We start from the raw sequence: 26201 nt of genomic DNA on the forward strand, positions 1-26201 counted from the left end.
CTTTCCTAGTTTTCCTGATATGATCATATCGGAGCCCCCACCAAACCCCCCCCCCCCCAAAAAAAAAAAAAACAAAAGAAAACATGATCATGTCAGAGTCAGACATTTCTTTTGCATCCCTTCCTGTACTTGCATGTAATTATCTTTTTCTTTTTCTGCAAGCAAAGAGGCCCTATGCCCTGTGGCATATTAACTAAGCATCACCTTGAATAGCCTGTTTGGAAAGTCCGTAATAATCAACTATGAGATCCAAAATCAAGGTTTTGAAAAAAAAATTATTGGAACACTCACAATTTTTTGAAGCTCCATTTAGAGAAATTGATAATAAATTTCATTCGAAAATCAATTGTAATTATTGAGTTATCTGAATGTTCATTAGACAATTTTACCCTTCATTCTACTTAACAATATTTATAGGTATCAACTAAACCGTTGCAGCATATTTATATCAATAAAAAGTTAATAGATTCTGAAATTTCATTGCAATTTTTTGATTCTTGATTGATATTAATTTTTTATGTGAAATGACTGCTCCTAAAATATAAAATAAAAAAAAAGCCACCCCTATCATAGTAATTCATTATCATCATAATTTTCAAAACTTACATATTACAATTCACACAACAACATAGTTTATAATAGCTTGTTGTGTAATCAACTTAGCCAGTTCAAATCTACAATTCATATCATTTATATAAACATAATTATCAAGTATTTTTTACAAATACCCATGTTTATCACAACTCTTCCGACATCATTAATTACAATCACTTATCATATTAATATATTCGTTTCATGACCATATTAGGCTTAACATTTCATATACCCATATCACATAACATTCATGCAAAAATAATCACTAGACATTTATCACAAAGAGGCATGTTTCTTCACCCATGCATTAATTTAAAGTCAAAGAGTTGCACAATAGACTCTGAAATAATAATGTGTAATTCATAGTTGTAAGCACAATGATATATTATAATTAAACTTTCGATTATCTTTACTCTTAAATTACTACTTTAAGGGTATAGTTTGGATTCCAAGAGAGTTTTTAACAAGTCCTAATAATTTCAAAGTTAGTCAATTTATAGTTTACCATCATCAAATATTATTGAGAACTAATTGTCATTAATTGGCTTTTAATCATGATTAAGGCCTAAGATCTTAGTTAGTGATATAATGATAAACAACCTCATTTTTAAATTCCATTAACTTAAACTTAATCACCATAATTATATTCTACTTATATATCACTTATCTAGTATCTACCTTCTCAAATCATTATAAAAATCTACCTTCAAATTTAGGTTTTTTGATTTAATCATCCCATTATCATAATCATCATCAAAACAATCAAAACTAAACTTATTTAACCTCAAAATTGCTTTAGAATTCAAACCCAGTGACTGGGTACCCACAAAAATGAAAACCTAAGCTTAATTCAAACATAAACTAACTTAAAGATAAGATTAGAGGGTAAGAGAAAGATTATAAGTGTTATCTTGAGTGATTACGAGTTAGAATTCGTGTTCTAGTGTTGGAAACTCTAGAACCCTAGCTAGGCTCTTCAAAAATTACCTCAAACCTCTCAAAAAGTCGATTCTATTGTTCTAATTTGTGATAGAAAATTTAAATTTGAAAACGTGCAATTATGAATTAGGACAATGGTATAGTTCTACACATCCAATTTCAAAAATTTATAATTAACTTTACACATCTTCAAAAATTATAAATTATGACCCTATAAAAAGTTAGAGATGTTTACTTTTTAATGCAAAAAGAATTACACAAAATTATTATTATTTTTTGTTTGAAAATCTTTGATTAAAAATGCAGCTCATTTCTTATCATCTTTCAAACTTTAATTGATTGTAAATCATTTTTTAATGTCTTTAAATACTCTTAAACTCTTTTAAAATACTATTAACTTAATTGAATCAAAGGGTAAGAACTTGGGAAGTCACAGCTGATGTAATTATGCTACAGCGGTCCGTGGTTGATATTTTTTCATACTTATATCATAAAAAAGAATGCCTTTATTGTAATTTGAGCATTCAAATTGGTTTTCAAAAATCATCCAAATTTCTTCAATCTTATCAAAATCAATTTAAAAAATATTATTCAAATATTATCATATTGTATTAATCAATTTTTTTTTTGTAATTGAAATCCAAACACACTGGAAAGTGTTGCCCGAATAAAAATGCTTTGAAGTTAGAAATGCAGTTATATTATGATCTTGAAGCATGGCGGGTTTATTTTCGCTGTATCACTCGAGATTGAGACTAGTCATGCTTTCTCGCATGAAATTTGAATTATTTTCCCGGCCAGCCATGAAATTTGAATTTAATGTACATGTTTTCACTTGAATCCCAATTTATCTTTTCCTTTCTTTTGAAGCTATTTTCACTATCCAACTAAAAGATTTTAAATTACTTTAAGGGTGAATGTAGTATATTACTTTCAATTATTTTGTAAAGAATCAAGATTTGTTCTTTAAAGTATTTTTGGATTTTTTGACGTGAATCTTAAATTTTTCAATGATAAGAAAGGCTGTCACGCTTCCAATTATTGTCGCATTTTCAAGGGTTAAAGTAAATCAACGAAACCTAATTTATGTTTTCTTTTGAACTTGATGAGTGTACTTGCTTGCCGTCCGTTTGCATAACTTGATCCTCTTAAAATTTACGCCATGGGTTGACATGAGAGTAACGAAACTTGGTGGCTTTCCCTCTTCTCTTTTGAATATTTATTCAACTTTGAATGTCTTTGCGATGCAAAAATATGAACCAGTAAGAGAACTGAAATGAGAATGCTTCTCTTCCCCAGACATAATATTTTCCCCCCCGGCAAAACCGGGAAATTACTTGTCTGACTCTTACTTGTCTCTCAATTCATCCAGTTTCAATTTTTTTGTTTTTTGTTTTACACATTAGTACACATTTGAAATTACATGACATCAGCAGAAGGGAAAAATGACGGTTTAGTAGAGGTGGTGCCAAAAACAGATTTGAATCCCAGCCTCACGTGATTCTAAACACTTTGTTGATCCTTTGTTGACGCACGCAAATGAGCATATACGGGGATGGAAATGGAATATCAAATTTGCAGTCGCCCATGGAAACAACATTCACAATTTGTTTGCTTCAAGTAAAAGTCGAATCATTGGCCCACTTCATCATGACCATCGGCGGCGTGATGAAATAATGGGCAACTTGGTTTCATCCAATGGAGCCGCGCGCGTGATTTCAAGATTCTCAATCTCAAGTGCTCCGATGCTTTCCTGGCCCTCTATTTTTGTTTCTTCTCCGAACCCAAGCATTTGCAGTCCGTGGGCTCCACCGTGTTGGAAACTGAAAGCCCAAGCTCCCTAACGGTCCATCCCTCCTTTTGCTCGTCTTTCAAAACCAACATTCCCCATCATTTGATCGCCTCCGATCCCTATCATATCTTCTGTTTTCCTCTCCCCATCCCATTCATACCCTTTGTAATTCGTACTGTTAAAAATCCAATCATTGTTTTTTTATTGATCATCATAAATTTTAAATAAATGAATCTAAATTATTAAAATTTAACCTTAACAGTTCACAATGCTAAATTTTTAATCCAACGGTGGAGGAAAGGTGAGAACAACAAAAGGACAGAGAGGATTTAAAACGATACCCGTCTACCTATCTCAATCTTGCTCATGCCTTTTAGGGGTAAAATAGGGAACTCAATTTTGCGTTCTCTCTGCAGCCATCACTGACACTGATTGCACGGCATTGGCTGCTGACAATACGGAATCTTGACGCGGCTTGGTGGACTGACTCCCCGATTCCAATCCAAGCACTTGCTCCTTGCCATCAAACCCCGTTTTGACTTCTTCGGGCTTTAAAATAATTATCTTATCCCCTTTGTAACCTGATGTGGGTTCGCCATCCCTGAGTAAGTCTTGTATCGTTTTTAATAGAATAAGAAAATCGGCCAATTTTGCCGAAGCTGCCCGCTCCTCCAGGCGATACTGCCCCGAGCAAGGGCCAAATCACTTGGCTGAATCCTGCTCTCCTGGGCGACCTTCTAGTTTCTAGCGTCTCTCTCCTTGGGAAATTTCTACATGCGATTTTTTAAGCATTTTCTATATGTACTTGAGATCTTGAGGTAGGAATGTACCTTTTTGTTAAAGGAACCCAGGATTCACGTGCCCTGCGTTACAAAATCTGTTTGTAAAAGATAAAATATCACAGTCTCATTCAATGGTATTTATTTTAAATAAAAGCTTGCCTATTTTGTAAGCAGGAGCGGCGTATAGCGACTTGCGAGGGCATTTGGATAAGGGGTGGGTTCTGTGCGAAGGTGTTGGAATTCTAGGGATGGGCAGGTGGTGGTTTGTTGGGATTTGGATTGTTTTGGCCAATGCTTGGTCCTCGGTCCAAGGATACCCCTCAGAAGATCTGGTGGTGACTCTGCCTGGTCAACCCAAGGTCGAGTTTAGGCAGTATGCTGGGTATGTTGATGTCGATGTCAGCCATGGAAGGAGTTTGTTCTACTACTTCATCGAGGCCGATAAGGACCCCGACCAGAAGCCTCTTGCTCTCTGGCTCAATGGAGGTTCGTAGCCTTCTTCCTCGCTAACTCAATCTCAACGTCTTGTTTAGAGTTGCCTTTTTCAACTTTTTTGTTCTTTTTAGGCGTACGATTGCTTTTTCAATGTTCATTTCTCTCTCAAATGAAGTGATGCATTTTTTTTTTGTCCTCTCATCCCTACCAATTCGGGTTTTGAATTGTCTTACTTGATAGATAGTCCTGTTTGCTCGAACCGCTGGGACTGTTATCGGGTTTTTTACAGATCCTGTGGATCGAGGATTTGAAATGACCTTTGTTTGCGGTCTATTATTTAACTCGTGTACTGCATTACTCATTGCTGGGTGAAGCTTCTACGGGAAAAAGAACACCTTTTCGAAATATCATAACCGCTACATCAAATCAATCCGTAGAGATTCTTACTTTTTGGGAAATTATGTTGTTGAAAATTCAGTGATATGGCTCACTTCCCTGCTTTCCACGACTTGAGCTGATTTCCTTGTTTTAGGCCCTGGATGCTCCTCCGTCGGTGGAGGTGCCTTCACTGAATTGGGCCCCTTCTATCCTCATGGTGATGGCCGTAGTCTCCGAAGAAATAGGATGTCTTGGAACAGAGGTACGCCACTTGGCAAAACCGCCTTTCACATGAATTTGCCTTTTGATTTCCGCCCCTGACATGTTGTCATTCACAGCATCTAACCTCTTGTTTGTGGAGTCCCCCGCCGGAGTTGGATGGTCATACTCAAATACAACTTCAGATTATAACTGCGGGGATGCTTCCGCCGGTAAACATGATGCTTATTTCGTCTCTTCTAGTATCCTGTCTATCCTTCTCTTTTTACACACCGAACTCTACTTTATTTGCATCTGAGACGTTGATTTTAAATATACTTATTCAGGATTTAGAGACTCAAAAGATTGGCCTTATTAGAATATGTTGCTGACTAGTTTTGCCCGGGAATTTACTTGATGTTTTGATTCTCCTGCAGCCAATGATATGTATCTATTCATGTTGAAATGGTATGAGAAATTTCCAGCATTCAGAACAAGGGAGCTATTCCTTACAGGAGAAAGTTATGCAGGTCCAACAGCAATTCCTTATTAAATCCCAATTCTTTTCTATCATCATTCAAACATTTGGAATTTCAAGTTCAAATCACGTGTTTCGAAATATTCTGGATATTAGCTGGCCTAGTTGGATCGAGCTTAAAGATTAGGATATGCGTTTATTCATGCTGTAAATTTTGTTTTGTTGGTCTCTCGGATCGCCCTGTCCCCATAATAAAGTTTTTTTTTCCCTTGCTTCAGTAATTTTGTTTGTTATTCAGGACATTACATACCACAGTTGGCTGATGCTCTGCTGAACCATAATGAAGCCTCCAGTGACTTCAAATTCAATATCAAAGGAGTAGCTGTAAGTTCCAATGTTCCTCTTCCCCTGCTAATTTATATTGATGTCATTTGAGATGGTCCTTATTGTCTCGTTGAACTCTGAAAATTCGTCTTCTGAATGTTTCCCCCTGGCTTTCCTTGCTTAGATTGGAAACCCACTGCTGAGACTTGACCGGGACATTCCATCGACATATGAATTCTTCTGGTCGCATGGAATGATTTCTGACGAAATAGGCCTGGCCATCATGAATGAGTGCGATTTTGATGATTATGTCTTTGCAAGTCCTCACAACGTGTCCCTTTCATGCAACCGTGCCATATCCGAGGCAAATCGCATAGTTGGGGAATATATAAACAATTATGACGTGATCCTGGACGTTTGCTATCCATCCATAGTGGAGCAAGAACTGAGATTGAAAAAGATGGTAGCTCTCGTCCTGTTTGCCATTGTATGAAGTTTTGAAGGGATTTTCACGCGGCCCACTCTTTTATGCAGGCTACCAAAATGAGTCTGGGTGTAGATGTTTGCATGACCCTTGAAAGACGTTTTTACTTCAATCTTCCTGAGGTTCAGAAGGCTCTTCACGCAAATCGCACCAATCTACCATATTCATGGTCCATGTGTAGCGGGTAAGTATTGCGCAATACCCACTTTCTTTCAAGTGACCGGCAGAAAAAGTGTGTATTGATACTTCAGCGTGTCTCAATGGACAGCATCTTAAATTATAGCGAGAGTGATGGGAACATCGACATCCTTCCTATTCTCAAGAGGATGGTTCAAAATAAAATCCCAGTGTGGGTTTTCAGGTAAAAAAGCATGCAGGAGTGGCTTATTATCTGGTATTTATATATATATATATATATGTATCTATGGATGGATGGTAAGTAATAGGGATATGAATTGAGGACAGCGGAGACCAAGATTCTGTGGTGCCATTAATGGGGTCTCGAACACTGGTGCGGGAGCTAGCGCATGAGCTGAAGATGGACATAACGGTGCCGTATGGAGCATGGTTCCACAAAGGGCAGGTAAGGGGAAAAGGGTGTGTGGAGTAAGGTGCAGGGTTTGTTTGTTGTTGCTTTGTACTGATGAGAGTTGGTGGGCGGGTACGCAGGTAGGGGGTTGGGCAATAGAGTATGGAAACTTGTTGACGTTTGCGACGGTGAGAGGGGCAGCTCACATGGTGCCATATGCCCAGCCTTCCAGATCTCTCCATCTCTTCTCTTCCTTCCTCCGTGGCCGCCGACTTCCCAACACCACTCGCCTACCCATCCATGACTAGCCTTCACCCAAAATACAAGTATTCCATCTTTTCTATTCTTTATTGCCGAAAACGTAAACATTAGTTTTTCTTAATCTACATCCTTTATAAATTTCTCTAGGAATCATGCTCATTGCAATATATTTAAAGCGTGAGATTTTTTTTTTCCCCGATTCAACTGAATTAAAAATTGGTCAGATAACACATTTATTGTTTCCTTAATTTATATACTCATTTTGTTAAAATATTTTTTATTGAATCTCACTTTTTAATAAAGTAATTATTTCTCATCAAACTAACATCATCTTTTTATATTTATTCTTATTTAGTGAAATATTTTACTTTAAAATAAATATAAGATGATTTATTTATCAAGCGCAATTTAAAAAAAAAAAACAGAATGATTGTACTTTAAAATTTTTGAAGGGTGGAGTATTTAATTTCTGTTCCGTCTTCGGAAGGCTTCCACGTTTATAACCAAACTTACAAGTAATATCGTTCTTGTCATGTTTCTGGATCTACGATACTAACGCGAGATTGATTGTCCGGATATTAGGCCCCGTTATGTTTGCTTTAGCGCGGTATGGCTGATTTACCAGGTTTAAAAAGGGCTTTGGTTTTGCTCCATATTATAGATATATAGTTTTGTTTTCCGACATATAACTTTGTTATATTTTTTTATTATTAAACTGACAAGAACGGTAATATTTTTCCCATTATTAAATGTTGCCTTATATTGCGTTAGCCTCTTCCTTTCCAAAATTCAAGTCAGGGAGGAAAAAGAAATGAATTTTGTGAGAGGGAAGGCGAAATTTTAAGATGTAAGAGAGGAAAAATGACGAAATCGTGGTGGATCTTCGATGATTCCTAGGTTTGCAATACATTGTATTTATTCAAGAATCATTTAACATATACTACTTGACTTGGATTTTGGAAGGGAGTCGAGCTGTACTAAATCACGGTTTCACGAGAAGCTTTATGTAGCCAAAAAAAAAAAAGAACAGCTACAAAAAGTAAGAAAATTTGCAAATAGAACATTTAATAATTAAAGGCGCTCACAGAACCAGTTTAAAATCCACAGGATTCCCAATTCTGTCCTCCGATTGACCAATTCCACCCAAAACCACAGCACCCCCTGTTTTGTCAAAATCCACCAATTCGACCCTAACTCTCCGGTCTTCCCCAACCCACCCCCACCCCTATGATTTTTTCGCATTCGTAATTACAAAACTACCCTACGATCAAAATATCGTTCACGCCAAAAGAAATAGGCCAATTACATGGATTAATTATCAGACGTTCGCGTTCTTCAGAGCTTAAGCCAACTAACTACAAAATCTAAGGAATGGCATTCATGAAATTATTTCTCAAACCAAGGCCCCATTTGATTTCCATCTCATATAAAGACATTCCTCCACTCACAGTGACATTTCACGAGTAGCAAGCTCAGCAGTCCACGCCAGGGACGCCGAATCGAGTTTCAACCATGCAGAGTTGCCGCTACCTTGCCACCCAAGCATGGGCCCCTACTGGCCGACATCCGACAACCGGCCGCCCCCGATTACCCACCCGCACTGTCAGGCTGCGATCACCGCCACCGATCTCCGCCGTGGCTGCTCCAGTCAAAAATAGAAAGGCTCACTCAATGCCGCCGGAGAAGGCCGAGGTTTTCAAGTCCCTGGAACGCTGGGCTTCGGAGGGGCTGCTGCCGCTGCTGAAGCCGGTGGAGCAATGCTGGCAACCGCAGAACTTCGTGCCCGACTCGTCGCTGCCGTCCGATGAATTCATGGATCAAGTGAAGGCACTGCGCGAACGGACGGCCGAGCTCCCGGATGAGTACTTCGTGGTACTGGTGGGTGATATGATCACGGAGGACGCATTGCCTACGTATCAGAGCATGATAAACAACCTGGATGCGGTCGGGGACGAGACCGGAGCAAGCCCAGATCCGTGGGCCGTTTGGACCCGCTCTTGGACCGCCGAGGAGAATAGGCACGGGGATTTGCTTAGAACCTATCTCTACTTATCCGGTCGGGTTGATATGCTTATGGTCGAGAAGACCGTGCAGTATTTGATTGGAGCTGGAATGGTGAGAACTTCGATTCCTTCTCGTTCGCGCTCTATGTTCCTATTAAACGTTGATTGATTATAAGGATTTTACTGGAAATTGAAGTGATCGAAAAAAATATAGGAAATCTCGAAATGACAGGACAAGTCAGCATTAATCTATCTTACTATTTACAAACACTAGAATATAATTTAAATTATTTTCTCTTGATACATTCATATTAATTGTAGACATGTTTAACGTTATGATATGAGCGTTATTGCTCGCATTGGCGTGATTTCGTTTTTGGATACAAGGTGTGATTTCTTTAATTTTTTATGTAACAAAAAAAAGAAATAACAGAGAGGAATAGCTAAATTTCACAAATGGCAGGATCCTGGGACAGAGAACAACCCATATTTGGGATTCGTCTACACGTCGTTTCAAGAGCGAGCCACCTTCGTGTCACACGGCAACACGGCTCGCTTAGCGAAGGAGGGGGGAGATCCGGTGCTAGCGCGCATATGTGGCACCATCGCAGCAGACGAGAAACGCCACGAGAATGCGTACGCGAGAATTGTCGAGAAGCTGCTGGAAGTGGACCCCACGGGAGCAATGCTGGCCATCGCAGATATGATGCACAAGAAAATAACAATGCCCGCGCATTTGATGTACGACGGGAAGGATCCCCGTCTGTTCGAACACTTCTCTGCGGTGGCGCAGCGGACGGGAGTGTATACGGCGAACGATTACGCGGACATATTGGAGTTTTTGGTCGGACGATGGAAGTTGGAGAAGCTGGAGGGGCTGACGGGCGAAGGGAGGCGTGCGCGGGATTTCGTGTGTGGACTAGCACCGAGGATTAGGAAGTTGCAAGAGCGAGCAGATGAGAGGGCACGCAAGATGGGGCCTCATAGTGTCAAATTCAGCTGGATCTTCAACAAGGAGGTGGCCTTGACCATGTGACCACCACTTCTCCTTGGTCATTGCTACCAAGAAAACTGTAATTTGCGTGCAGCGGAGAGAGAGACGCTGCCTTTAGTTGAGACCTTTTTTTTTTTTTTTTTTGGGAACACTTAGAGTGCGTGCTTTTTAGTTGAGACTTTTTTATTAATAGTAAGGCAAGAGCAAGGCTTGAATCAGTTGAGACGTTTGGTGCCTTCCCTTGACTCCCTGTTTCTGGTCTATTTGGAAAATCCTTACAAGTTGATTCAAACAAATAGTTGTATCCTCAAACAGATATAAACTGAAATTCAAATGAGCACCATTCATCTCACACAAGCTTTTATTGCTTTGGCTTGCTGCCTTTCAAGGAATTTAGAAGAACAAAATTAAAGAAATAAATTTGATGAGATATATTTCAAAATATCATTGGCCTCTTTGTTTAAGAATAAAAAAATAATTTTTAAATAATTTAAAGATTTTATAAAAATATTTATTTTGTACTCTTTTGATTTTCTTTATAAGTCATTTTTGTCAATTTTATCGATATCAATATAAAAAGTACAAAAAATAAAAGTGTATAAAATTTTTAATATGTCCTATATAATAAATCTAACATATAATGTCATGTTATGAAAAATAATTTTAAAAAATACCTTTTAACTATTATCTAAAAAGTTGTATCATGATATATAAATGGAACTAAATGAATATTTTTAAATATAACTTATAAATAGGATTGGAGGGAGTAAAAATTTTATAAAAAAAGATATTATTTTATGTTTAGTTACAAGTGATTTGGTTATTAGTTAGTTATTTTTAAATTTTTTTACATCTTCTTTGATTTTGTTCTATAAAAATGATTTGTTAATTAATTATTTTAAAATTTATTATATTTATGGGCATTTCTGCTTTTTAAAATATTTTCTCTCATCCACCACATCCTATTATTTTTAAAAGCTGCTTAAAATAACTTCTTACAATAATAAAAAATATATTTAAATTTTTATTATTTTAAAAATTTTAAATAAATATCATAACTCATAAAATATATTTTTTCAAGAAATATGATTTTTATAAAATAAGCTAAAATAAATGGGTTCATTATTACCTACTTTTCAATTATACTTTTATAAAAATCTATTAAAAATCATATAGGAGTAATTTTTTTAATAAATCATGACTTTGGGTTATAATTAATTTTGACATGTGTGTATATGTGTGTGTGTGTGAGAGGTGTTTAGATATTTTTATGAAATTAGAGTTGTGGGTTTATAATTAATTTTAAGTATGCAAGGGTGTTTGGATATTTTTTACAAAAATCATGATTAGAAATTGATAATTAATTTTAACACATAATAAAGGTTTAGATATATTATTATAAAATCTTAATTTTAATCTTTAAAATTGATTATTTGATGTCTTGAAACATGCACTCTGAACACTAGAATGACAAGGCAACACCGCCAACTAAAGCAAGGTAGTGGTTGCTGCAGATGACAAGCCATTGAGCGTTCTTGATCCAACGGTGGTCGTGTGACCATCTAGCACCGATGGACGATGATTACGAGGCCACGAGGGAGATGCTCATGCTTCATATCGATCAATACTCAATAGTCAATAGTCAATTATCAAAAATAGTTAGGTTAAGTACACGATTCCCATTGTAATCCCCTTTCTCATAGCGGAAAAGAGAAATACAAACTCACCCATATACACAAATATATTGACGTTGTATTTGAACCCAAACCTTTTTTTTTTTTTTTTAAGGAGAGGTGACAAGATATGGACCATTCTCATCACCTCGATGCTTACTATGAAGCATGGGAGTTCATCGAGATGGTGAGATATGGATCATATAAATTTTAATTTATATGGTCTAAATTTAAAAGTTTTACTTAAAATTATAAATTTTTTAATAAATATACTTCATATTAACATAAACAATATAAATTTAATTTGTATATTACAATTACAATTAAATATTTAAAAGTTTTAGAATTTTAAAAATTTTCATAATTTTTGTGTAAATATAATATTACAAACAAAAATAATCTTTAAATTTAAATTATTCAGATTAAATATATATTATCCCGATTAGTGATAAAATAAATTTCTTAAAATTTTTATAACTTTAATTTAATAAAAATAAAATAAAATTTAAAAAATAATCCTTTAAACTTATGATGATCCACACCTCATCACCTTGATATGCATCATGATTCTCATGAGAGTGACGAGCACCGAAAGTAGCTGCAAGGGGAACGAGTCTGGGTACGAGTCACCATATGAATTGAACAAGCCGAAAGTAGCATTTCAAGTTTGAATAGCAGAAACACGCGAAGTACGGGTGGACTCTGGGTGCGAGTCACCAAAAGTTCAATCCAAGAAACAAAATCGCTATAAACTCTCCCGCTCACACTGCACATAAAAATCCCATGATCCCCATAAGAGGATTGGATTACATGTTTAAATTTTATTCTCATTCTCCCTAACGGACAGAAAACGGCTTCTCCCAGCAGCTTCACTCTTGCATCCGGATGATGCACCTGATTGACTGCCCTTTCAGCATATAATCAAATGCCTTGTTAATCTCTGAGAATGTGACCGTGTGCGTTATGAACTTCTCCAGTTCCAGCTCCTGCACTCACAATTTAATATCAAATCACATTAGCCAAAAACTAATCTTGTCCCATCTCTGAGGAAGAGGATCGCACAGTTTATGTTTAAACCCACCCCTTTCATGTACTTCTCCACCACATTAGGAAGATCGGTGCGGGGCTTATAGTTACCGTAGAAAGTGCCCTTCAGAGTCCTCTCGTTCAACAGATTCATAGGATGAGTCTTGAATGCGTCATCTTTGTTCGGAACACCCACAAGTACAGCCACACCCCAGCCCTGACAAGAAGAATTTAGTAATGCAGAGATTAATAAAAGGCTGAATGTAATGTAATGGCAACTCTCAGAGACTGAGTGTGTACATCGTGAACACATTCGAATGCTGAAATCATGGCTTGTATGCTTCCAGTACATTCAACAGCACGGTCCACTCCTCCATTGGTCATTTCAGCAATTACCTTTCGCCATTAGATTTACCGTCTCAGTCCTTGAATTAAACATGACAAGAAATGTGAAAGACAGCAAACTTCAAATCAAATTTTCTATAAACTAACCTCTTGAACAGGTTTGTCATGTTCTTTTGGGTTCACGAAGTGAGTGACCCCAAATTTTTTGGCTGCCGACAAGAGAAACGGAGGCTTCCATCAACAAGTGAATGGCAATTACGAATTTGTATACATCTAAAAATGAAAAATTTCTACCTTCTTCAAATCGGCTGTTAACTAAATCCACCCCAATAATTTTCGATGCACCAGAAATCCTTGCTCCTTCGCAAGCCTAAAATTCAAAATACAAAGAAGGGCAGGAATTAGACCCTCGATTATTTGCTGAAGAATTGCAATAAAAAAAAAATAAGTGGGAAAACAACATACAGCAAGGCCAACAGCCCCTAGTCCAAAGACTGCAACAGTAGAACCAGGCTTTGGTTTTGCAACATTAACAGTAGCACCAAGACCTACAGTCAAGAACAAAAAACGATGCTAGAGAAACAGAACCACCCAGCTAGCGTGCTAGTTTTTTCCAACATCATAATATCTTTCAAACCTGTGCATATTCCGCAACTGAGAATACAAACTTTGTCAAGTGGAGCAGCAGGGTTGATCTTTGCAACACATCCAGCATGAGCAACGGTGTATTCACTGAATGTGGAGGTTCCAACAAAGTGGTATATGGGCTGTCCATTTTTAGAGAACCTGGTCTTGCCATCGCTGAGCATAACGCCCCTGTCGGTGTTAATCCTAAGAAGATCGCACATGTTGCTCTCTTCTGATTTACAATGCGGACATTCCCCACATTCTCCTGTGAATACAGGGAGGGCATGGTCTCCTGGCTTCAGATGAGTCACACCCTCGCCAACGCTCTCCACAATTCTGTATAACATTACCATAATTTAATTACAAGCAATCTATGATGGAAGGCGTCAACCAAATGATTTAACTTTTCTTTCATTCCCAGAAGAAAACATAAGAAAGTTTTGATCTTCGGACAATATTCACAAAAGAAGCATACCCTCCAGCTTCATGACCAAATATACGAGGAAACAATGGAGTCTGGCCCTGAAATGAGGGAGAGAAAAAAAAAACAAAACAAAACAAAAGCAACTTCAGGTAAGGTAAAGAAAATGAGTGAACGAGGATGATTCTGGGCTACAGAATCAAACGACAGGGGTTGAAAAGAAAGTCCCATATGTTCACAGAATCATTAGCTCCAAACGCACTTAAAGATTAAGAATTTAAAGATTTTATGCCTTGTGATCCTTAAAATAAGTAAATATCTTTGAAATAAAAGGTGCTTATAATGAATAACTTAATTTCATCGTTCAGAATAGCAATTTTTCTGACAAAAAACGGGATGAATTTAGATTTATACCTCATGAGGATGAGTAAAAGAAATACACATTGAGAATGACTCATGATAAGTCATTAAAACTTCCCTATTTTTAAATGACAGCGGCGACAGAGCTGAAGTTTTGGGCCAATATACCCCCAAATCACCGCAATCGTAAGATTTTAGTAATGCTATGAAAGTAATTATAATATAAAAAATTATATCATAAAAACCAGGGAAGGAAGGGAAATAAATAGAGTACCTTGGCCTCCCAGAAGTAAACATCAGTGTGGCAAAGAGAGGTAAAAAGGATCTTCAAACGCACTTCACCGGCCTGCGGCGGTGCCACCTCTACTTCTTCAATCACAAGCGGCTTGCCAGCCTCCCACGCCACCGCAGCTACATTTTTAGAATATTAATGCAATTAGCGACGCAACAACTCCCCAAAATCCAGAATCCAGGAATGAAACAATCCGTTCCCCCGGGCACGCATGCAGATAATTTGTTTGACTAGCAACCGACAGCCAAAACTTCACCGATACAAAAGGACCCAGGGCAAAATAAAATAAAATAAAATCATTTCAAATAACTATCGAAGGAAAAGGCAGCACCAATGAAGGCTGCCGAACATTCCACATTCGGAAGATGTATAAACAAAACTGAGCCCCGCGACACGCAATCCGATGGAATAATCCAAACGGAAGTGACTAGAGCGATCTTAGTTGCAGGCAATGAATAAATATTAGACAAAAGAATTCAACCCCCGAAATAAATGAGGAACAACGATAGAGAGAGGGGAGGGTCCAGCAACGGACAGCGTGGGGAGAACATGAATGAGTTGATCAGGAGAGTAGAAGTGAGAATAAAAAGAAAGATGAAGAAGATAGGAGGGAAAAGAGGATGATAGGGATGGGCGAACGTACCTTTGCACTTGATGACCTGACCGGCAGTGCTCGACATGGCTACAAAGGACGAAGGAAAATAGAAAACGATGGACAGAGGAGAGAAATGAAAGGTTGGGGAGGGAAAGGGGAGTGGAGGAAGGTATTTATAGGAGAGAAGAAGAGAGCCTTAAAAAAAAAAAAAAAAAAGACCAAGGACGACAGGGAATGCTAGAGTTGGGAATGGCAAATGGGTTCGTGGTATCGTGGGATGGGGGAGGGAAGGAATTCCAAGAATAGCGAGTACTGTGGTTGGGTTGAAATCCGGGGGCGCCGTGGATTCACCACCGAGCGCCACGCAATACTCTCTCACAACGACCAAGTTCTCTGTACAATCACCCTCCCTTTTCTTTCTCCTTTCTTTTTTACTTTGCTTTTTAAAAAAAAAAAAAATCGGAGAGAATCCCACTCATTAAACTCCGTAGGCTTTATTTTAATTATTTTTCAACTAAATATAAATAAAATATAATTATTATTTTCTATAATTTTATTGAATTTTATTCTTAGTTTATAGTGTTTTTAAATATTTTCAGTACTGAAATTATAAAAATTAACAAGTATCATCCAATCTCCTTAAAATTATAAAGATTAAATATTAAAAAATTTACAAAAATTAAAAATAAAATATGATAATTGTATTTTCTTGTAAATATATATCCAACCAAAGTTGCAACTCTTCACAAGGGTCCGATCTAATAAGAAAAAGAACACCTCTGATCTAATGTCATGGTTGACTCCCCTGATCACCTTTGTTGGGACCTTTCAATAAAAACGGTCTATTAAGAAAGACGACAAAAATATTTTAGTGAAAAGGACAAATATATAAGGTTCGTTTTAGAGTTTTGTTTTGGTCCTGAACATGATGTCTCATTTTTTCTTGTCGCCCATGTTAAATTTTTCTTTTTTTCCAAGCTGGAGCATTTTCATATCTGGCGTTGAATTTCAATCATTAAATAATAGGAATATTTTTGCAAAAACATCACAAGTTCTCTACATGTTAAATACAAATTAAAAAGGTACTTTCTTAGAATTATATGGATTATAGTTAAAAATTAATAATAGGGCAAGTAAATCAAATCCTAAATGTCTGACAATATTTCTCAAATTTGCCTGTGAAAAGGACGTAAATGAGGGGCCCCGTGTCAATATGACAACTCCGTCGGCATTCCATTCGAACTTGATGTCTTTTACTTTTAGTGCCCTAGGTTTTGAATCCCTTCCAAAATTGTCGAATTTGGTTGTCATTGAATATTCAATATTGTGGATGCCCATAGAGAAAACAAGGGATGATAATAATAACTGTTTCGTGAGAATTTCAACTAAAAATTATAAAAAAAAGTATTTATTAACAAGTCTCAAAAAATTTTAAAATTTTTTTACAAGTTTTTTTAACTAAACTAACATAAAATTGTTAGTTTAAAAGATTGAAGTATCCTTTAAAAAAAGACACCTAATCGAAATATTTATTAATCGCATAATTTTTTTTATTGACTACTTAACTTTATTTATTAATTTATAAATTTCTAAACTTAACTATATTATTTGTTAACTTTTCAACTTTATTTATTAATTTTATAATAACGATTGATAATTTCTTAACTTGATTTGTTAAAACAATTATAAAACTTGTTTAATTCATTGATCAAAAAAGAAACGAAATTATTTATTAATTCATAATTTTACTTGTTAATTTTTTAACAGCATTAGTTAATTGCTAATCATCACTTATTAAATAACATTTGATATCTTGTTCAACATCAAACCAGTAACAAATTCATTAGTTGTAAAATTATTATCTTAAATTATAAACTATAAAATATTACTTATTAACCAAATAATATCACTTATCAACTGATAAATATTTCTCTCTTTTTATCTTTAATTTAAATTCTTTTTTTAAAAAATACAATATAACTAGTATTCTTAATCAGAAGACTTATATTAAAAATATTTGTTTTCAATTACAAAACTTACAGAGGTTTTTATAAGCATTAGACATTTCTTTTTGAAACGTGACAAAACTTCACCTTTGCAGCCTCAATTCAAAATTATTTATTTTCTAAAAAAAAGAATATTCTTCTCTATTTAAAAGCATAAAATATTTTTAATTGAATCAAACCTTCCTGGTGAATTAATTAACTATCTTCATTTAATACTCTATTCGTTTAAAAATGTAAAACATTTTTAATCAAATCTTATCTCTAATAAAGTAGTTATTTGTTTCAAACTAACCCTATCTTTTTATATTCAACCCTATTAAATACTTTACAATAAATATAAAATTATTATCAATAGGGGCATTTTTGAAAAAAAGGCAATGATTACACTTTAAAAGACTAAAAATACCTTACATTTTTTAATATTTAACTTCTAAAAAATGCTTTACATTTTTTAATAGAGAGAGTATAACATTTCACTTAAAATTAAATATAAAATAATTCATTTATTGAAATTATTTTTTAAAAAATACATTAATTATATCTTCAAATACTAAAAATATATTATATATTTCAATGAAAAAAATATGTTTTATATAAGATTTCCTTTTTTTTTATTATTTATTTTCAATAAGTTCGTCAGATCAGTCTGCAATGATGGTTAGACTACTTTGTTTTAGAAAAATAATAAAATTACAATTCAAATCAAAATATCAATTCTGCCTTTGCTTTGGCTATTGAGAAATTTACAAGGAATAAAAGAGAAAGAGGTGGCATGACAGTTCAATGATGGCTCATCGCTGCCTTCTCCTCAGATCTAATGCTGGCCACGCGGATAAGAGATGTTCATTCTGGATAACATTGTTTCCATCATTAATTCTTAGCAGCTAAAGCAAGCTTTAATGAGTAATCAATGCCCAGAACTTGAGCACGTGTTGATTTTGTTAATGATATACATTGGGTCCGATTAAGAAGAAGTCGGGCAAATTGATGAAGGGCCAGCTGGCCCAATGTCCCATAATGGGATTACGGACCCAACCGGGAAGGTCCCCAAAGAAGGATTATAAGCCCACCTATAAAAAGTAAAACCCGTGTATATAAACTCAGTGATCCATGTCTTCATATCTTATACTCCATACAATGCGCGCAGTAAGTTATTTGGTTTTATTATTACAAATATATATATATATATATCTGGTTTTATTTTTTCCTTCTTTTCCTGACCATCATATGGTTTTATCGTTAGAAACTACGCTAAATGTTGAGATAATATAAAAGGTATTATGATACTGGCAAAGACAAAGAATAAATGCCCTTGAAAGATAAAAATACAATACACTCGATCTAAATTTTTCATCCATAGAAGGTACAAATAACGTGATCCATATCTTGGAAAGCATTTCTATGCCCCTCCTGATAAATCCGTTAATCGCAGTATTTTCAAATTGAATAACTTGGCTTATTTATTATACTCCATGTAATGCATGAAAGTCGCCTAGTTACATAACATAACAAGAATAGAATAAAACTCCCAAAAAACTTTATGGATAAACTTTTATGAAACATGCTTGCATGATGATCTGATTTTTATAAGATTCACTATTTTGTTAGAGAAAATCAACACATATCTCTGCACGAATACATCACCTTAACCAATTGAATCTTCGATTGATAATTTAATTCGTTGAAAACTTGTTAAGTTTTAGGTTGTGTTTGTTTTACTACTCCTTAGGATTCTCAAGTCTCTCTTAGTAATCGCTATACCATGCATGCTTTTTATGATTTTGTTTTAATATAAACATACTTGATTGACCACAATAATGATAACAATCTCTTCCATTGCAATCATCATTCCTTAAACATTAATTGAGAGTATGAATGGATAACTTAATATATGTATGTCAATCCCCATTTCCGTATCTCTATCACTTCATGGATCTCCAGTGTTCTCCTGCAAATATCTTAATATGATCGTGATAATTCTAGTTCAAATGATTCCATTCTATTCAATTTCACTGCCCATTATGTAACCTTTCATATAAGCCTCTAGTTAGTGGTTAAAAAAATGTATTGGTCTTAGTTACATACAACCAATTGAAATGCAATGATCTGATTGGATTTGACGTGAAGAAAAAATTAATAATTGCCATTAATTTAGACTTTGGGTTCTCTTCAAATAAAATAACTAAATAAATAACCCTAACCTAACCTTGTGTATAATGAAAGAAGCCACCACGCAACCAACAACGATTTGCCATAATGAAATGGGCTAGTCACTCAAAATGTGGTAAATTAAAATTCAAATCTCTCTTAAAAAAATGTTCATATTTACTGCTCAACAATATTTCAAATATGATTACTTTTAATAAAAAGACACCTATAATAATTAAAAAAAAAAACAAGAACAAGAAGCCACCAGGTACAGAGAAGCCTATTGTTTGATCTGGTTAGTCATATTCAGTTTTTTTTGGTGAAAAGCACGTGATTACGTAAAGCAAAGTGGAGAAACCTCCAAAAAGAAAGCAGGTCTACTTCCACAATGATGGATCATGATGATACATTTTCCCCTTTCGGCTACCACTAATTTTTGCACTGGCCACGGAAAATCTATGAACCCTTAAGCTTCTGCATGCGTGCGTCATCTTTTGGACGACCTTAAAGCCCTTTTAGGCTTTTGCAAGCGTTTAGGACCCATCCAAGTCAACCTTCTCCGCCGGTGGTTACCTCCCATAATGGAAACTCCTTCATTTCTGTCTTTTAAACCCTGAGATCATGGCTCATAATTCACTAGTGGTGGTCGTTGTGGCCGGAGACAATTCTAGAGCAAACCTATACCCTTTTGGCTATACTTTTCACAGCTCCTACCTGGTATCCTCCTAGGGTTATTATGTTTTATGCTCCTTCGGCTTTATTCATAGTCCATCCACCCAAAAAAGAAAAATGCATGCCATGACTTTTCAAGGATCAGAGGCCGAGGGAGATGTAATACATCAGAGTTACGGGCAAGGAAACCAACTTGCCAAAGATAACCCTGCAAGGGAAAAAAAAAAGATTAATCATGATGTACAAACAAATTCCATAATTGACGAATAGAGCTATATAAGTTGCACGCACACAAACTAATTGCACCAATGCAAATTAAATAACTTTATAGCCTTTCACTTTAATTAGGATCAATTAATCAGCTAGTACCATGGCGCCGGCTATGTAGGTTTATGATGAGAGCAGTAAAAACTTTTGTATCCAAATGATAGATGTACAGGTAAAAGAGAGCCTGGGACTCAAAAAATGCAGGACATTGATCACAAGAAATTCATCAACAAAAGGCTAGGGCAAATGGATTTTCATGCTTTTTAGAGTTCATAATTGTGTGTTCCCGAATTTTATGCGTTTAGTTTGTCAATGACACTAACATACGTGCTTCATAGAGATTCGGTATCCCAGAGCGGAATCATAATTATTTCATATTCCGTGGAATTAATGGATGGAGAGTTTTAGTAAATTGAGAGTCTGTATCATAATTAAGCTTCACCCCATCCAGCTGCATGTGCATGAATCCATATATAACTCCAAATCTATCATCATCGATCGTTAGTTCCCTTTGTTGGGCTCTCAATTTCCAGATTAACAATTAACAAAGAGCATCCGCGAAAGCAGTTGGAATGTTTTATGGACACGCTCCTATATATCTTTCTTCTCCCCCATACTGAGAATATAATTTAGGAAAATAAGATCAACGTGGAAAAAAAAGAAGAAGAAGAGGCAAGTGATATATAGCTCATGTCACTCTCACACGTGCACAGGTATATAGACTCACCCAGCGCTCAAAATATCAGGGTTGAGGCCATATTCTCTTGCAAACATAAACGGTACGATGCCTTGAGGCAGAGCAGCCTCGGGGGAAATCAAAGATTAGAAAGAAAGGGGATGGCATCTCCTGTTTAGAAACAGATCGTTGCACAGGATATATAGAAACGTTAATTAATGACTAATGAGTACAAGAAATGAGATCGTGACCTGGACAATGGCAGCATGGAGTTTGGGTCCCTCAATCCCATAGCACGGAGGTCGAAGACATTACCAGTGGCCCTCCGATGAAGCAGATGGCTATTCCCATGGCTGCTTTGTTCGCGCCGCACACTATCACCCTCGGCTGAAGCGCCATGAACAGCCCTGCACCCCCACCCTCATCACTATATACTGCTAATATGTTTAATATAATGATCCATGGTTACTTTGGGTAAAATACCTAAGCTGAACATAGCCATGCCAAGGCCCGCATCCGAAATTATTTTGACGAAGGATTTGACCAGACTAGGCATTTCCATGTTCTATCTGTAACAGATATCCGTGCACGCATTTATATTTATAGAAAGACATGTTTAGATTTTAGAACGCACGACCGCAGGCAAAAATATTATTATTAGAGGCTACAAACTTGAAGGAGATAAGAGACCAAGGAAGTCCGAGCACGCTAGAATATGTATCAAGGTTTCAGGAGAGCTTCCTCCCGACCACCACTAGTATGAGTCTCATCATCACCAGCGCCCCTGGCATTTGCTGTGCTTCTCTGGGCCCACCCGCTTCGTCAGCCCTTGCCATTTTGCTGCACTCTCTGAAGCTTATCTCCTTCTCTGTAATACGCATCATATCATCATCATATGTCAACACTTGCACACCAACCGTAAGCTCTCAAATCTTCTGCCATACTATTATTGTTTGTAAATAAATTAAATTAATGAAGTGAGGAAGATTTGGAAAGCATTATTGTAGAATGAAATTCTGGCTTCCTATGAATATGATTCGGTGCTATAATGTTATAGAAATTCCACGCCATTTAGCCCCCCTTTAGTGGAATAAAATCCCCTTCCTCCATCATATCACACGTGCTCCTTTCCAATCATGACTGTTATCCATTGTGCTCCCGACTAACCCAAAGTGCTCACTTTCGCATCCACGTAAATTATTCTCCTCCCATCTTGCTGTGACCATCACTTTTTTAAAATTTCAATAATGTCAATGTTTGCCCACTGGCTAGTGCTCTATAACATTCCTATAGACGATATTAACAAGTTACAATCCTTTTTGCTATACTTTTATACCCAGGGAAAGGAACATCTCATCATATATACCGTGCTCATAAATTCAGTCTGAGGTCACGTACAAATTTTTTCGGAGTTCTTCTCACCAAGAAAATAAAAAACAAAACAAAATAAAATAAAATGCAGACAAACAAACTGTATTAGAAATATTGTATGGCCCTCACGAAACGAACAGCCTCTCACACCTAAAAAAATTTGGGCTAGAGAACTTTAATGTGCCCCTCTCTAATGCCCCTTATAATGCCCCAACTTTTTAATTTTATTTTTTATTTTTCTTTAAATCATTGACTTCTATATAAAATAAGAGATATTTAGATATCCTGATGTCCCAAAATGGTGAAGATTTGTATTTTTTATGATTTTTTAAAGAAAAATATCACAAATACACCCTTTTATTTTTGAAAAATCATAAAAAATATAAATCTTCACCATTTTGGGACATCAAGATATCCAAATGTCTTTTATTTTATGTAGAAGTTAATGATTCAAAAAAAATAAAAAATAAAATTAAAAAGTTGAAACATTATAAGGAACATTAGAGGAAGGCACATTAGAGGCCCCTAACTCAAAAAATATGGTTCAACTTTTTATAAGTTTCTGATGTACTGTATATATTGTGTCCAGACAATTAGACAACCAACAAAACGTAACGTGCATTGGACTATCGTTTTTTCCCATTAACAGATAATGACTACGTATCCTCAGAAGTCAGAACAAACATTTTGTTGTAGACTACTTCACATATACTAGAAGTCTAGAAACACCCTTACCTGACGCCAGTCCAGTACCGTCTTTGTACGCTTGTCTATATCCCTCCTGATACTTTCTTGGCGGCGACTCATACACCACCCTAGCCCCTGGAAATGCCATCGATGACTGCCGGCACATCCCGCCTTCGAAAATTGGGGACCTTGCCTACACCGACGTGCTCAACGTCGTTGTGGCCTCCAGTTTGTTAAAATTTGACCGTCGTGGCGTCGGCTGGAATGAGTACACATCCGACGACGCGTACCCGGACAACCGAGGTCTGGCAGACAGGTACCCGAATCACAGATCGCCGTGCCTAAACACGATATTATGAGCCGCCGTTGCCTCAGAAACCGCACCGTGAAACTCATGCAGCTGAAGTGGCGTGTTGACAGAGAAGATATCCGCATTGGACAAGTTGGGTGGTTTGGGCGTGAGGCCTATCGATGAAGATAGCATAGAGTCAGGGACGGACAATGTGGAGCATTGGATCCGCACACGGATTCTCCCGTGATTGTCTGTCTCGGATTTAGTTCGAAGTGGCATGTCGCGCCCATCGAGGGATATGACATCATTGTCAATCTGGAATTGGGTTATAGAAGCAGCTGCAGGGCCAAGAAAGTGGGTGCGTATCAAAAGGGGCAACAGCTCTGTATTCAAACAAAAACAGCAGTAGAGTGTACTTGAAAGGCATTAGGTCATATTTTAATACAACACACGTATGGAACATGGATCGCTATGCTCATATTTCTAACTCTGGCACTAGCTGATGATCTGATGAGCTGTGCGGTTTACGCGATAGACAACATAAACAGAATAAAAACCATACCATATGATGCATTGAAGCACGATGAGTTGAACCATGAGGGATTGGGTGAAGGGACCGTACATGGCTTGGAGCAAAGGGATGCCCATGACGAGAGTGTTGGGCAAAGTAGCAAGGGAGAAGAGGGTGATGAGCCAGTCTAAGGTGCCGGCGGGGAAGAAGACGGCCCAGAGAGAGAGGATGAGGAGGACGAAGAGCTTGGAGATGGTGTCGGCTATGATGAACTTGGAGTCCATTTGGCAGGGGTTGTTGTCGGAGATGAAATGGAACGAGAGGACGCGGACGGTGAAGACAACAACGAAGCGATTGATACCGGAGCACTGATCGGGAGTGAACATCGTGCACCATTTAACAGAAGCATAGGCTACGAGCATTGCCATGTATAGAGGAACCATTGCGCACATCACGTGGTAGAAATCATCCGCTGCTATCATCTTTTCTGCTTTGCTGGAAGAGGAGGACAATGTGACTTGAGTTGGGAGTGAGGAAGGCAACTGAAAAGGGAAGACGCAATATATATATATATATATATATACAAAGGGCTTTTTTGCGTGCTTAGTGGCAGGTAATTATGGTTGTCAGGTGTTAGTAATCGATTAAGTGTTTTTGATTCCTTCCATTTTCTTTCGTGGAAAATTTTGATTGATGCTGGGCTGGAAATAACTTGGCCTAGGTTTCTTTTGGGAAAGTTAAAAAGAGATTTAAAATAATATACGATGCTGAAGTAGTCGTTCGAGAAGATAAAACGGAAAATAGGGGTTTGTTTGGTTTCATTTCTCATTTTTTTTAATTTTTTTGATGCAATTTTTAAAATAAAATAAAATTAAAAATTTGTTTAGTTATATCAATTAAAAAATAGATTTAAAATTAAAATTAACTAATAGTGATGGTTATTATTAGCTAATAGTGGTGATTAATAATAAAAAATTGATCAAAATAACTATAATTTTCAGTAATCAAATGTAGTATATTTCAAAAATAAAAAAAATAAAAAGAAAACAACTTAAAGTTATTTCTAACTTTTATTTTTTAAGAAAATGAAAACAATTTTAAAAATAATTAAAAGAAAAAATTTATCTAAACAAGTTTTAAAGTTTTTCTGTTTTTAAAAATAAAAAAAATTTAAAAATAGAAAAACACACAGGCCCTAGATTTCTTTGATATCATCTTTTGTTGCTTCCAAAACGAATAAGAATACACTCTGATTCTATCTTCCTCTCGTTTGTAATTGAATGAAATTTTTGAAATCCGTTTTCACTCTACTAATAAATTTTTATTTCTTTCATATCTTAATTTTGCGTTGCATCGATCAAGTATCAGCATAGGGCGAGCATATGCGTGTTACGAAAAGTAGACGTGATATGATAAATTAAGGAAATATTTTTTTTTTTTAACTCGGCGGCCTTGTGCTTCTGAGAACAGGCTTGGTTGCCATTTTCGAGTTTTTTTTTTTTTTTTGCCGAAAAAATTGCCATTTTTGACTTTGGATGTTGGAACGGCCGGAATTAGTTTTAAAATTCTTGAGGATCCTGGTTCGAGAAGTAAGTTTGGGAATTGATTCCCCGCCAGTTTAGGTTTCTGTATTTGTGGGCTTAGGCCGTCCTTTTTACCAAACGATAAACTTTACTGAAGTTTAAAAATATATTTAATATCCAATGGCGTATATATATTTTCTGTTTCATAAATTTTGACCACTGCTGCGCTGGTTATACATTTCAGCGTTTGATTTTTTATGAGTGTACAGAAAAATAACAATAGTTTTTTTTATTAAAAATACATAAATGACCATCAGAATTTTTGAAATATCGTAATTCTTTTAATATTAATAATTTTATATTAAATGATTAAATTGTCTTTTTTTTAAAATAAATATAATGAGTCTGGTTTTATTTATTCAATCACAACTTTTATCTAAGTAATCATAATTTTTATTGTAAATCGTAAAAATTAAATAAAAAATTATAACTTTTTATATAAAATTTCTTTTATAAAT

General features: G+C 36.0%; 3 protein-coding genes and 1 pseudogene across 4 annotated transcripts; 2 read left to right on the plus strand and 2 right to left on the minus strand.

Annotated features, from left to right (window-relative positions):
• Positions 1–3768: 3768 nt before the first annotated feature.
• LOC129299275 (serine carboxypeptidase-like 42) lies at positions 3769–7387 on the plus strand. Of its 2 annotated transcripts, none has more exons than XM_054937745.1 (11): positions 3769–4143; positions 4282–4593; positions 5075–5182; positions 5259–5351; positions 5556–5648; positions 5895–5980; positions 6105–6383; positions 6455–6588; positions 6673–6765; positions 6870–6987; positions 7074–7387. In XM_054937745.1, the coding sequence occupies exons 2-11, from the start codon at positions 4356–4358 to the stop codon at positions 7239–7241; spliced, it is 1410 nt and encodes a 469-aa protein (XP_054793720.1). In that variant the 5' UTR covers positions 3769–4143; positions 4282–4355; the 3' UTR covers positions 7242–7387. The 2 variants fall into 2 exon arrangements, with proteins under 2 accessions (XP_054793720.1, XP_054793730.1); XM_054937755.1 differs by having other exon boundaries at positions 3771–3930.
• Positions 7388–8552: 1165 nt separating this feature from the next.
• On the plus strand, positions 8553–10633 carry LOC129299291 (stearoyl-[acyl-carrier-protein] 9-desaturase 6, chloroplastic). The gene is made up of 2 exons (XM_054937763.1): positions 8553–9309; positions 9661–10633. The coding sequence occupies exons 1-2, from the start codon at positions 8707–8709 to the stop codon at positions 10231–10233; spliced, it is 1176 nt and encodes a 391-aa protein (XP_054793738.1). The 5' UTR covers positions 8553–8706; the 3' UTR covers positions 10234–10633.
• A 1865-nt stretch (positions 10634–12498) lies between these two features.
• LOC129299301 (alcohol dehydrogenase 1-like) lies at positions 12499–15739 on the minus strand. The gene is made up of 10 exons (XM_054937771.1): positions 15579–15739; positions 14918–15054; positions 14338–14384; positions 13873–14198; positions 13701–13783; positions 13530–13605; positions 13383–13444; positions 13191–13286; positions 12946–13107; positions 12499–12850 (listed from the first exon to the last, which is right to left on the minus strand). Exons 1-10 carry the CDS (start codon positions 15613–15615, stop codon positions 12734–12736), a joined length of 1143 nt encoding a protein of 380 aa, XP_054793746.1. The 5' UTR covers positions 15616–15739; the 3' UTR covers positions 12499–12733.
• A 4140-nt stretch (positions 15740–19879) lies between these two features.
• Positions 19880–24642, minus strand: LOC129303841 (auxin efflux carrier component 6-like; annotated as a pseudogene).
• Between the last annotated feature and the right edge of the window lie 1559 nt (positions 24643–26201).

Source organism: Prosopis cineraria, unplaced genomic scaffold (assembly GCF_029017545.1).
Source record: "Prosopis cineraria cultivar Desert tree isolate PC_DT_omini unplaced genomic scaffold, ASM2901754v1 PC2, whole genome shotgun sequence".
NCBI classification, from domain to species: domain Eukaryota; kingdom Viridiplantae; phylum Streptophyta; class Magnoliopsida; order Fabales; family Fabaceae; genus Prosopis; species Prosopis cineraria.

What these genes read in the sequence shown, in the direction of transcription:
- LOC129299275 (XM_054937745.1), top strand. Translation starts at nt 4,356, where the DNA reads ATGGGCAGGTGGTGGTTTGTTGGGATTTGGATTGTTTTGGCCAATGCT. An exon ending in TCAATATCAAAGGAGTAGCT is followed by an intron (nt 5,981 to 6,104) that starts GTAAGTTCCAAT and finishes TTCCTTGCTTAG; the next exon opens with ATTGGAAACCCACTGCTGAG. An exon ending in TCATGGTCCATGTGTAGCGG is followed by an intron (nt 6,589 to 6,672) that starts GTAAGTATTGCG and finishes CTCAATGGACAG; the next exon opens with CATCTTAAATTATAGCGAGA.
- LOC129299291 (XM_054937763.1), top strand. Translation starts at nt 8,707, where the DNA reads ATGCAGAGTTGCCGCTACCTTGCCACCCAAGCATGGGCCCCTACTGGC. An exon ending in ATTTGATTGGAGCTGGAATG is followed by an intron (nt 9,310 to 9,660) that starts GTGAGAACTTCG and finishes CACAAATGGCAG; the next exon opens with GATCCTGGGACAGAGAACAA.
- LOC129299301 (XM_054937771.1), bottom strand. Translation starts at nt 15,615, where the DNA reads ATGTCGAGCACTGCCGGTCAGGTCATCAAGTGCAAAG. An exon ending in TCAGGTCATCAAGTGCAAAG is followed by an intron (nt 15,055 to 15,578) that starts GTACGTTCGCCC and finishes CTAAAAATGTAG; the next exon opens with CTGCGGTGGCGTGGGAGGCT. An exon ending in CAGTTGCGGAATATGCACAG is followed by an intron (nt 13,784 to 13,872) that starts GTTTGAAAGATA and finishes TCTTGACTGTAG; the next exon opens with GTCTTGGTGCTACTGTTAAT.